Source organism: Misgurnus anguillicaudatus, chromosome 18 (assembly GCF_027580225.2).
Source record: "Misgurnus anguillicaudatus chromosome 18, ASM2758022v2, whole genome shotgun sequence".
Lineage (NCBI taxonomy): Eukaryota > Metazoa > Chordata > Actinopteri > Cypriniformes > Cobitidae > Misgurnus > Misgurnus anguillicaudatus.
The window spans coordinates 24,659,008-24,672,603 of NC_073354.2; the positions used below are offsets into that span (position 1 = coordinate 24,659,008).

Sequence of the window (13,596 nt, forward strand, 5' to 3'; positions counted from 1 at the left end):
AAATATAATTAATCAATTAATCAAATTTTTTTTTAATGATTGTTCTAAAACCAAAAAGCGTTAGTTGTGCCCCACGCTCTCCCCTACTTTATAAACACTGTTTTAAAAAGAGTGCTAATTACATTATTATTATATATTATTACATTGTTATTTTATAACACTGAGATAACATTGACCTATATACAGTGGTGTGAAACAGTGATGCCCCTTCCTGATTTAATTTTTTTTGTTACACTTCAATGTTTCAGATCATGGTTTAGGGGGAAAGCACCTTTTCGCACCTTTATGTAAAAAATGCATGTTGTGTTGACTTGTGTTATCTTTGATTAATATTTAAATTGTATTAACATTTCTTTATTTTGTTGAACACATAATAAGATATTTGGATAAAGGATGCAACAGCTATTTTTACTTCCTTAAGTCAATTTGTAATTGGTGGACCCCTGCAGACCACCCGTTGAGTACCCGCAACACCCCACAGAAAACTTTTGCGATAGTTTGTCATATATACATAAACCAGCTCTACAACCTTTGACAACCTGTCTCCGCTCATCCTGCAACATATCAACATATGATAAAGATAGTAACCTTCCACTGTTCATATGCATCTTCATATATGAAAGAGAGAGAGAGAGAGAGAGAAAGAGCGAGAGAGAAAGTGAGAGAGAGAGAATTTACACTTACAATGGCAAAAATTTACTTGTCAAGCTAAACCAACAATATTTAATTATGGTTCAGTGTCTGGCAACATCTGAAACTGAAATTGTTTGATTTTTTATGAAGACGTGTCCTTTAAAGAGCCCTGCTGTGAAGTTAATGAAGCACTTTTGATCACACTGAAATTCTGAAATGTGCACGCACACACGCACACACATGCACACCCATAAATATTTTAGACCATCTTATCAAATCCAGAATAAAGGTAAACCCATCAATCCGCAATAAGAGACCCCCTGTTCTTCAGGGCTGTGTGGTCGTATATCTGAGTGAGTGAGTGTTTGTATGTATGTTCATTAGTGGCACTACATCACTCACAACTGAATAATATGCGTACTGTATCATGGTTGGGACTGTCCATTCACTTCTGATGTCTTTATACTGAGCTAATGATATTTTCCTTTTTCCCCACCCTTTATAAGTTTCCATTAAGATGTTATTTAGAATGTTCAATAAGCCATTATACTTATGTGGGCCGTTGGCTGGGCCCTGCGGTGTAGCTGTTTCAGGTTTACAATTCTTGTGGGGCCATTTGGTCTGTTGCTAAACCTCACTATCCACCCAACACAAAAACAAATATACCATTAATCTGCATCTAACACACTCTATTTACAGATCTACGTAATGTTCACTAATATCTGCTGATGCACACGTAGAATGCAGGAAGATCTCATTAAAAATGTATGGGTTTTTTTTCACTCAATCTCTTTCTGTTTTTTTTACGTTGGTTGCGTGGGTTTAATTGGAATGACTGAGGGTGTTTGCCGTCTCATAAATGATGCATGCATGGCTTTTCTTTTATCATTTAAATCATAAAGCTGTTTGGAGAGAGTAAAAGCAGGACGGTGAACGTGTCCAATAGGCTACTGGGTCTCTGCAGTCTTGGCTTGCCAGCCCTGCCTGGAAATGGCAAACAATTTTATTATTACAGACAAGAGAGAGGGTGATGAAAAATATATAACCAATAAGCTATTATATATACCCGCACGCCCACATGTTGGAGTTTAGCAACAATCTCATTAAATGTAAATCAGAGAAGATGAAAAAGACAGAGGGATGAGAGACAAGAAGAAGTAAACAAAGCCACACACAGAGATGCTGATTCGCTGTTAGGTATATACGAGTTTTACTTCATTGTACCTGTATTTGTTTAGCACTATAATCGCAAGAGATATTATTTATGTTGTTCACGTTTTATCTCTATTAGGAGTGCTCGCTATACTATCCATTAATGTATTGTGGTGCTACATCTTTATTTTTCAAGTTTTGGTACCAGACCCAAACGACAATGCGCACTGTTTCACAATTCAGCTGAGATGTGAAATATGAAAGTAAATTTGTGAGATTAATGAAATATTTACAGAATTGTACATTACATAAGCTTCTTTTTCATCAAATCCAAAGGATAACAAAATAATGAATTTATATTTTTTGTATAGCAGAACTGAATTGTCTTTAAAGCTCAAGGTATGAAATATCTAGTGTTGGTACAAAGTCTGTACTAAAAAAAAATAAAGTAACAGATTTTCTTAAGAACCGGTTTGAGTATTGGGTCTACTCAGAACCGATGCGTTGTTTGATAGATAGTCATTCGGAAAACTTTTATCGACGCAACAATAGGACGTGAAGAGTGTCTCGGAATCCACAAAAGCAGCAAGCGCATAAACAAGAAAGATGTGCAGAGTCCTGTCCAAAAATACTTTAGATTTGAGAAATAAATGTTGTGATGAAAGGAGGAAACACTTTAAACACTGACAACCAGATTGATTTAAGCAATTCAAGCAGGCAAGTTTAAATTTATACTTGCAGTTATATTATGAATGTTGTCAGATGATCAGATCAGATGACAGCAAAAAAATTATCCGTTACATATATACAAAAGTGTATGGAAAGTTTTAATTTACATATACAGTGCTGTGATAACTCCAATACCTAAGAAACCAGGGGCTGACTTGAGTAACCTAGACAATTTTCATCCTAGTTCAAATCTTTCGAAAATACTAGAACGTTGTAGCTGCTCAGGTCCAGAAACATATTTCTACAAACAACCTGTTTGAAAAGTTTCAATCTGGCTTTCGCCCTCTTCACAGTGTTGAGAGCACACTAGTTGAGATCTCTAATGACTTATTGGCTGCTGTGGATGTAGGGCTGTTATCTATACTTATTTTACTCAATTTGACAGCAGCCTTTGATACAGTTTCTCACACCATCCTATTGGAAAGATTACAGATTATTGGAATCACAGGCATTGCTTTGTCATGGTTCTGCTTGTATTTAACTGAAGGTACAAAATTTGTACAATATACTTTAAAGTCATCTTGTGTTGCTACTGGTGTTCCTCATGGTTCAGTCCTCAGTCCTCTCTTGTTTATTATATATCTCATGCCTCTTGGTAACATCTTTAGGAAATATGGAATTTATTTTCATTGTAATGCTAATGACACTTTATCTTTATCTTTCCTCTCAACCTATTTTAAATTTTTCCACAACTATACTCTCAGTTTGTATAGCTTAGAATAATTAGTGGTTTACATACATTTTTTAAATTGAACAGTGGCAAAATGCAATTTAGTGTTTTTCAGTGGCTTATTGGTTCCAGTTTCTGCGCAGGTCAAAACATTAGGTGTCAGGTTTGATAGCACTATCATTTACTGCTCATATAAGCACTATGGTCTAAGCACTAAACTCCAGCTGGTTCAGAATTCACTGGTTGCATTATCAGCAGGTCTACTTTAGCTGATCACATTACTCCTGTACTAAAAAAACTTACTTTGTCTCTCTGTAAAATACCCTATTGAGTTTAAACTACTTGTCATCACCTTAAAATCACTTAATAATCTTGCACCTTCCTAGTTACCAGATCTTATTCATCCCTATACTCAGCCTGCACTTTCAGATAAGCCAAATCTTTCACTTTAGTTCTTCATTATATTATTGTACGGTGTCCTTGAGTGTCTAGAAAGGCACATATAAATAAAATGCATAATAATAATAATAATAACAACAATAAACAATATTTGGGTATGTATTCAATCACCTTCTCTATAAAAATGTTAATTGTTAAGCTTTGTAAACAATACAGTAAGTCATGGGCACACATAAGAAGTGAAACTAAAATAAAAGATCGGATCACTGGACAAAATGATACAAGAAAATGGACAATCTTGAACAATACATAAACAGACACTGAAAAGATACAACTATAAAAGCTGCCTATAAAATACCAAATTTCCAATAGCGCCAGAGGAATTGCTTCTCAAAACAGGAATCATTTGAAACTAAAAGTAATGTACCGAAAATTTAGGATATAAAAGACACACGAAGGTACAAGTGCTCTACAGCCTCCCATTCCCTGCAATCTCCCATAAAAATATAGCTGATGACAGACTGTGCCGAATGTTGGCACGTGTGGAGGTGGCAAAAGAAAAAAGCTCAATTTAAAAATGGTTATATACTGAAAATGGAACACAAAGGCCCAACCGCCGCCCCTTTCTTTCATTCCCCGTTTCTTTACATTACATGCCCATTTATCCCCATTTCCTGAACAGGATTTGTAGAAAAGACCTGGCTTATTCACACAATACAGCAAACCAGCCCCAACAGAGAAGGAAATGAAAGGCTAATTGTTTTTATTGCTCTAGGGTCAAATCTTCACAGTCAGACCAATTCTGACATCTGTACTATTTCTGAAGCCGTGCTAATCTACATGCATTCTTATATCCTTGCGTGTGATTCAATTTTCTTTCATTAAAACATTTTTCTAGTCGAGTTTTTTACTGACATTTTAACAGATGTTTTCATCGCAATCGAAGAGACGCATTGCAGCACACGACTAGAACAAAATGATTTACAGTCCAAAGGAATACAAAAACCTTCATTGTCGCTCTCATAATTAAATTCACCCCAAATTTTTGATTGTTGTCCTTAATTAAAAATACCAATCTCAATAAAAACACCACCATCAGTACAAATAATAAAAAGCCTCCCTATTCAACAATTTCATTAAAAACATTTGCTTATTATAAGCAGGTACAATGCAAATCAGATCATACAATAAAAACATGGATGGAGCGAACGATGCATAATTGCTCTCGCCATCCGGTACGGCAAGCCATTGAACAACACTGATGAGACTATTCAAAGATAATCGTCTAGAAAAAACAGTCGGGAAACAAGAACCCGGGGTGAGGTCTGACCGAAAACGCTTACAGAAGACAAGAGTCAAAGATGAATGATACTTGATTACTTTTGAGAGGATGACGCATTCTGCTGCTCATTTTCCACCTCTGTAATGACATCACACGATTATGCCACACGAACGCAGATGCCGCAGGAGCAGGACGATGGGATTGAAGAGAATTAGGATGTTTGGAATGAATAATTCAGTGATGGCAACGTGGTTCAACACAAGTGCCACAGTAAATAACCTGCAGCCGTTTTAAGCTTGTCAAAGGATTGCATAAGGCGTCTTGAATGAACCACGGTAAAAAACGAAATAAAAAAAACCCTTCAAACATAATGACAGCTGGAACTGCTCTTCCGAGAATGCAGCAAAATGTCAAGCTTTCGGTAAGCAACAGTTTGAAGGGGAAATAAGGACACGAGCAGAAGAACTACATCTCTCTCTCTCTCCATGTGTGCGGAGTCTGGTGAAGAGGTTACTAAATAAATCAATGTCTTATGCATTCAGAGGGGAGCGCCCTTGCAAAGCCAACTCCCTTTACAACTGAAGTCAGATTGAGCTGATAGATTACATCATGATACACTTACTAGAAAACTGGGTAGTGTACAGATGCGAGAAATATAAACCTTAACAAATATCATTGACAAAACCCTTCGATCCACAACAAATCACACCATACCCAAATTCGCAAATTCAGCTGCATCTCAACCTCTCCATCACATCTGGAGATAAAAGCACATCCTCCTCTGTCCCGGGAGTAAAAGATTACTCTCATTTTAAGTGAGCTCTTTTACAGCTTTGTGACTTTATCTGTTCCAGAATCAGCGAGACTGTGGCCTATCCTAATTGATCCTTCTGAGACACAGCTTATCCAGTCAGTTCCCTAGTCAGTTTTTGGTCTGTAATGAATTTTTGGTGAACCCTAACCAGCACTGAGGTGAGCAGTCTTGGAAGGGTTGTTTTTAAAGCTAAGGGCTTGAAGAAAGATTTCAGCACCTACAGTAAGGATAACCAACACATAAAATCCCACTCCTGCATATCGTAGATAAAAGGAATTTATAAGTGTTCCTGTTTCCCAAAAGGTGTTAATAGTAATAAACTACTAATAAAGCTTGAATGCACTGTGGGTCGCTTTGGGTTAAGTGTCTGCCAACGTAAAGTTGCAATATGACGTTTGGATATGTCAGAAGGATATTTGGCCGGTTTCCCAGACAGGCCTGATCCTACACTGCAAAAATGACTTTCTTACTTAGCATTTTTGTCTTGTTTTCAGTAGAAATATCTAAAAATTCTTAATTAAAGATAATTTTTCTAGATGAGCAAAATGACCTAAGAAAATAATTCTAGTTTTTATACAAAAAATAAACAATTTAAGTGAATTTGTGTGTAAAACAAGCAAACATATCTGCCAATGGTGTGAGAAAAAAAATCTTGAAATAAGATTTTTTTCTTAAACACTTGATTCAAGCTAAATTTTCTCAACCCAGATTTTTTTTGCTTGTTTCAAGCACAGATTCACTTAAATTGTATACTTTTTTTTTGTCTTAAAACTAGACTTATTTTCTTAGGTCATTTTGCACATCAAGAAAATTCATCTTGATTTAAGAATTTTTTGATATTTCTACTAAAACAAGACAAAAATGCTCAGTTAGAAAGTCAAGTCGTGAATACATGTTTGAGCTGACTTAATTCAATGACATCTTATGGTGACACACTGCAAAAAGAAAAAAAATCTTATTGTTGTCTTGTTTTCAGTAAAAATATCTTAAAATTCTCAAATTAAGATGCTTTTTCTTGATAAGCAAAATGACCAAAGAAAACAAGTCTAGTTTTTAGACCAAAAATATCAAATTTAAGTGATTTTGTGCATAAAACAAGCAAAAAAAAAAAAAATAATTTGTGCCAATGGTGTAAGCTAATTTTTGGCTTTCAAACATCATTGACTCCGCCTTTAACATATAAAGAGTTTGGTTCCAAAACACGATAAACGCCATTTTTAAACCGCCTAAATCAGTATTGTGTCTGGTCAGTATTAAAAAGTAAATTCTTATTTTATGCAAAATCCGATATCTGCGTGTTATTCTGTCATCTTTTCTCCCTTTTTTCCAAACCGCGACAAACGCCAGTCCTCCTTCTCTCCAAAATGCAATAAATCCGTTGAACAAATCACAGCGCCCCATTCCATGCATTGTAAACATTAATGGCGACGCTTTGAATACACACATTATCCTAGTTTCCACATCTACTTTGTACTTCGTGATCAAAAAACAAACAAAAACTAAATAGTAATTTTGATGGCATTGATAAACCTGTAGCATTTAGAAATAAAACTTCAGTTTTTATAAAAATCTTTGAAAATCAAATTATGTTTTTTTGTTATGTTTTTATAACCTAAAGATGCTATGTGAAAGTTTCTAACAGAAAATAGCGGTTTTCATCTGGTCACTATCTTGGTATAGAACATACATTTTACCCAAATAAGATTTATTGCATTTTGGAACCAAACACTTCATATACCAGTGCCATTGTTTTGTCTTAAGTTTGACCGCAACATGTTTTGCTTTTGAAGCTTTGGGAAGAAAGTTTTGAGCTCTGAAAGTTACATTATGTAACTTTAAAAGATCAAGGAAAATGTTATTTCACAGGGAATCAGCTCATCAAATAAAGTAAATAATTTAATATTGTTGGATCATGCTTTTCATGCATCAATAAGTGCACAGAACACGTTTTAATATATTTAAATCTGTTCTGCAAATTTTCCCACAATAACCGTAACAAATTAAATGAAAATGTGCTCATTCGTTCCGGGTCTACCAATGAACTGGTGAGATACAGTGAAACTACTGCGAACTTGGGCAAATCATTTAACCTTTGGCTGTTACAGGAAATTACCTCATCAATTAGTTGTTTTCCAATAAAAGCATGTTCAAAATGGAAATGAATCATATCATGTTTCGGAAAGGCTGTGGGAAAATTCTACGTGTTTGGTTTTAATGTGCAGCCATTCCCACAACATCCATCTGGCCCTCCAGCAGTCCAGAGAGGATAAATTAAGTGATGGCTTGGCTTTTATCTGACCTGCAGTCAGTGTGAGATAGAGGTTACAGTCAGTGGCACGCTTGCTCTGATAGCTCCTATCTGATTCCCAGTCACTTCTGGTGTCAACAGTCAGTTTAGTTTAATTGAATCCACATTACTACCGACAACGGTGGCCAGCTGACAAGAAAGCTCACCCTGACCAATAGATTTGTTGAGGAAAGTGTCACGAAGGATGTCACTTCCTTTTCATTGTCGTTTTAACACATACTCAAATTACTTTGCTTGGGGAGCACTTTTAATGCTGGCGACCAGGGGCTTGTGAATAAAATGACCTTGTAATTTTCATGTGGTTTTAAAATGCACCGCAACAAACACCCACATCAGTTTAAGACTAGTCTCTTATTACACCCAAAAGGCCCTGCGAGAAATCCCGGCCTAATGGATTTGGGATGAGATCAAGTAAAAAAAAAAAAAAACTTACATCACTGATGTTTTTGATCTGATCCAAAGTCAGTTTGCGCAGATGCTCGTCATCGTTCTCAGTCATCAACTTCAAAGCAGGTAGCTTTAACTCAGCATTCAACAGCAGGGAGGAAATGTGGCCAATGCACTACAAGAGAGAAGAAGAGAGTAAAATACAGATATCACACTACAAAAAATTATTTTTAAGAAAAAAAATCTTAGTATTTTTGTCTTGTTTTCAGTAAAAATATCAAAAAATTGATGCTTTTTCTTGATAAGCAAAATGACCCAAGAAAATAAGTCTAGCTTTTAGACCAGAAATATAAAATGTAAGTGCTTTTGTACATAAAACAAGCAAAAAAAAAAAAAAAAAAAAACAAGCAAAAAAAATTCTGTCAATGGGGTAAGGAAAAAAATCTTGAACATTTTTCTTAAACACTAAATTCAAGAAAAATTTGCTTACACCATTGGCATTTTTTTTTGCTTGTTTTATGAATAAAATCACTTAAATTTGATATTTTTGATAAAGAAAAAGCTTCTTAATTTAAGTTTTTTTTTTCTTGAAAATCATTTTTTGCAGTGCAATCAACATGTGCCAGGCTCATACGCATTATTTTTGTCTTGTTTTCAGTAAAAATATTCAAAAATTCTTAAATTAAGATGTATTTTCTTGATGAGCAAAATGACCTGGGAAAGTAAGTCAAATTTTTTGACCAAATATATAAATTTTAAGCAAATTTGTGCTTAAAAAAAGCAAAAAAAATCTGCCAATGTAATAAGAAAAATTTTCATGAATTAAGTGTTTATGAAAAAAGTAAACGTATTTCAAGAAAATTTTTCTTATTCCATTGGCAGATTTTTTGCTTGTTTTAAGCACTAATTTACTTAAGTTTATTTTTTTGTCTAATCAATTCATCTTAACTTAAGAATGTTTAGATATTTTTACTGAAAACAAGACAAAAATACTAAGTAAGAAAGTTATTTTTGCAGTGCAAAGATATACACTGCAAAAAAATGATTTTCAAGGAAAAAAAATTCTTAGTATTTTTGTCTTTTTTTCAGTAAAAATATCTAAAAATTCTTAAAATAAGATGTTTTTTCTTGATGAGCAAAACCCCCAAGAAAATAAGTCTTAGTTTTTAGACCAAAAATATTAAATTTAAGTGATTTTGTGCATAAAACAAGCAAAAAAAAAAAATCTGCCAATGGGGTAAGCAAAATAAATCTTGAACATTTTCTTAAACACTACATTCAAGAAAAAATTGCTTACCCCATTGGCATTTTTTTTGTGCTTGTTTTATGCACAAAATCACTTAAATTTGATATTTTTGGTCTAAAAACTAGACTTATTTTCTTGTGTCATTTTGTTCATCACGAAAAAGCATCTTAATTTAAGAATGTTTAGATTTACTGAAAACAAGACAAAAATACTAAGATTTTTTTTCTTGAAAATAATTTTTTGCAGTGTATTATACATTAGACAGTGGCATTTCAAGCATCTAAGCACATTCTTGCTACTGATTTGAACATGCCGTTATCGTTATGTACACTTACTTGTGGATTAAGTTTGTGTTTGGTCGGATAGAGCAAGCGACACATAGTTAGGATCTCATTCCCGACATTGATTTCGGAAATGCTGGAGGAGTGTGCGAGCAGGGCTGATGTGAGACACACCCAGGGGTTCTGTTCGGTCTCCAACCTATTTTAGAAGAGACAGAAAGGTGTATGAATGTTTGTGTGTATTTGTGAGCACGTGCAAGTGGCCGGTTGACATGAAACCAAAATGTGGCAAGTTTGTGTGGCGCTACGAAACTTTTAATGAAAAGGCTTCTGTATAATGAAAAAGAAATCCAATCACGATTATCATGGTATATTATACACCCGCGCAGCTATAAAAGAGCGCATATGCTTATCTCTTAACTTCTTATGGAGGATGAGAGGAGCTTTCTAACAATACTGCTGACTGAGATACACACAGACTCATAACTAACTTGCAGATTTTAGAGGTCCTTTGTAATTTAAGTTGGCTCTTTTTACACTAAATGTATTGCATAGTTATCATACACAACACACTCAATAGTTAATGAGCCTGGAACATGAAATGTTAGTTAATGGATATATAGATGGGCTATAATAACCTTAAAGATAAAATTTTTTCGACATTAAATACTTCCTCTTTCTCTAGTTAAAGGCGGGGTGCATGATCTCTGAAAGCCAGTGTTGATATTTTAAATCACCTAAAGAAACTTATGGACTTTCTTTTGATAGACCCGCCCCACACATACGCAAACCAGGCAACAATGTCGGTTAGTATACATGCCACTTACTGCTGATTGGCTACATGTGTGTGTTAGTACTCGGACCGACTTCCTTTTCCAGTGTTTTTTTTTTTTTCAAAAATCATGCACCCCGCCTTTAAGTAATGCAGGCACATGTCAACAATGTAGCATCATCAAAACATCGCATCCCGACCAGCCTAACAGGGCAACATTGGATAACAACGCGTAAACTTTCTATAGCCACAAGTATAAGCAAATTCTCTTCTGTTTTGTTTCTATGTTTAACTCTTCCAATTCTTCTTTTAATGGCACATCAATACACGCAAACCTTCTGTCTTTTTCCATGGCAATGTTATCTCAAACTTTTCATGAAAAAAGCCTCAAGCTATTTTAAAGCTCAGCACAATGCATAATCAGCCAGCTTATATTATATCTTTTTCGTGTACTCATTTGGATATGAAATAGCTTTCCAATCACCAGCATTTACTCAAACAGCCTCAACTTCAACCTGAAAACTCATTCAGCTATAATACACAACAATTTACCTCATCAAACCTCCAATCACACTTAATGTTTTAATAACACTTCAATTCAAAAGACATCTGATGAGAATAAAGGTTTGGTTTATTTACAGTATATCGGAAAAAATTGTGCAGTGCAGAAGAGTAGAAATGGAAAGCAACAGAGATTCATAAAGGTAATCCTAATTTAATTGTATGTTAATATATAGACATACAGTAATGTGCAAAAGTCTTAGACCACCATGCTACCATTAGATTTGTTGTTTTTGCAATTATATAGTGATCAAATATAATTATTTCTCAGTTTCTTTATTAGAATACAACCAGAAAATACAGGAAATGTTTATGTAGTATTAAAAACTGCATAAAAGTATAAGCTGAAGTGTCAAGTATTTAAGGTAAACTCCCCTTCCACTTGAGCAATAGCAGGCGACTGCAGGATCTCTTAGACCTAAATGAAATTAAATCCTAATTTCTATTTCTAATCGAATGACTTCAGGACTTCAGTCTCCTCAAAAAAGCTCAAGATGTGTTTCGTGCCAAGAGAGTCACACTAAATACTGACTGATGCCTAAAAAAGAAATTTAGTTCTGAAATTGTTTTGTTTTTAATTTTGTGTACATATTTCCTCTATTTTCTGTTTGTATCTTAAAAAAAGTGAAAAATATATATGGATGGACATTAAAACTTTGCTAAAACAACAAAGCTGGTGATGGTGGCCTAAGACTTTTGCACAGTACTGTATATGCAGGTTAATATGCATTGCAGTGAATTTATTTTGCAACAATAACAGATAACGACTGTACATTATTGCCTACATAATCAATGAAAGACGTGAAATTAAACATTTATGAATTGCGCCTTTAGTGTTCAACAACATAGTCTCACCTGCCCTTGTCAGTCATTGGTGGCCACGCCTGTAGCAGGAGCATAAGGTGCTGAAACTCCTCCCATTTATTGCTAGACTCCAACAGTTCCATGAACAAGGCATTTCGCTGCTCCTCATTCTCGACGTCTTTCATCTCACACTAAGAAAATAAAAATGGAGAGAAAGAGACTTTAATCCACAAAAGAAACTTGCGGGGAAATTAAAAATTCCACAATTAAAGCAAAGATTAAGTTCTTAAACTCAAATACAAAGTACACATTACAAGTTTGAAAATCATGCAGACAGTAAATATGCATACGAGTAAGAGAAAGCAGAAGATAAAGCGACTTATTTTGCATTTCAACCAAAAATATCTTCAGACTGATCCTGTGCGAGTGTCCTGCAGGCTACAATACTAGAAGGTAAGACAGCAGGGTTTACAGATGGAGAAGTCAGCTGGAGAACTGAAGTATAGCAGAAGGGCTAAACATGAAAAGACAAAGAGAGGGATAGAGGTAGAAGAAAGGGTTTGAAACACACACACACACACACACACACAGAGTTTACAATTCCATAGACGCAATGGTTTTTATACCGTACAAACTATATATTCTCCTACTCTACACCCAAGTCCCTAACCCCAACCATTACAAAAATTATAAAAAAGTGCCATTTAGTATGTTTGTAAGCCATTCAGTTTAAGGGGACACAGGTAGTGTCCTCGTAAACCATGTTTATTGCATTATAAACATGTCATTATACACTATTCATGGCCCTGTAAACCACATATACCAACCCACACTCGCACAAAATGCAATGGGTTCTATGGAGAAGTATGGAGAAAGAAGTCTCCCCTGTGGTGAGTCTTATTCTTGTTCTCCACCAAAAGGGATGCGGAGAGAGAAAGTAATTAATTTCCCTTCAGTGCAACTGCAGCGCAATTTAACAGCTGAGAAAATGTCTGATTTCAGAGGGGAAAAGCAAAAAAAAGAGCATGAAACGGTGAAAGAGCCAATCTATGCCACAGTGCCAGCACACTCAAAGAAATGCCAGAAGAGAGCTGAAAACTCTGAAGAGAAAACTGATAGAAATGTGATCAGTTTATTATAAGTTACACTTAAAGGATTACTTCATTTTCTTAAAAAAGAAAATCCAGATCACCACTATGTCATCCAAAATGTTGATGTCTTTCTTTGTTCAGTCGAGAAGAAATTACGTTTTTTAAGAAAAACATTCCAGGATTTTTCTCATTTTAATAGACTTAATTGGACCTCAACAGTTTAAATGCAGTTTAAAATTGTAGTTTCAACGCAGATTCAAATGTCTCTAAAATGATTCCAAATGAGGCATAAGGGTTTTATCTCGCAAAAAGATTGTCATTTTGTGCAAAAAAAAAAAAAATAGATGTACTTTTAAACTCTTGCACTAGCTGTGTGACACGCCAGCACGACCTCACGTAATGCGTCATCATGTCAAAAGGTCACGCATGACGTATGAGAATCGACTGCTCCAGTGTTTACAAGTGTG

The 13,596-nt window shown here is 34.9% G+C and overlaps 1 protein-coding gene across 1 annotated transcript in view; it reads right to left on the reverse strand.

The window, feature by feature from the left end:
* nbas (NBAS subunit of NRZ tethering complex) overlaps positions 1–13,596 on the reverse strand; it is a 243,595-nt gene that overhangs the window by 22,436 nt on the left and 207,563 nt on the right. The window contains exons 49-51 of the mRNA XM_055186828.2: positions 12,090–12,229; positions 9,956–10,100; positions 8,421–8,549 (exon numbers count right to left, since the gene is read on the reverse strand). Of these exons, the coding sequence (XP_055042803.2) occupies positions 8,421–8,549; positions 9,956–10,100; positions 12,090–12,229 (414 nt within the window). The remainder of the gene's footprint in view (positions 1–8,420; positions 8,550–9,955; positions 10,101–12,089; positions 12,230–13,596) is intronic.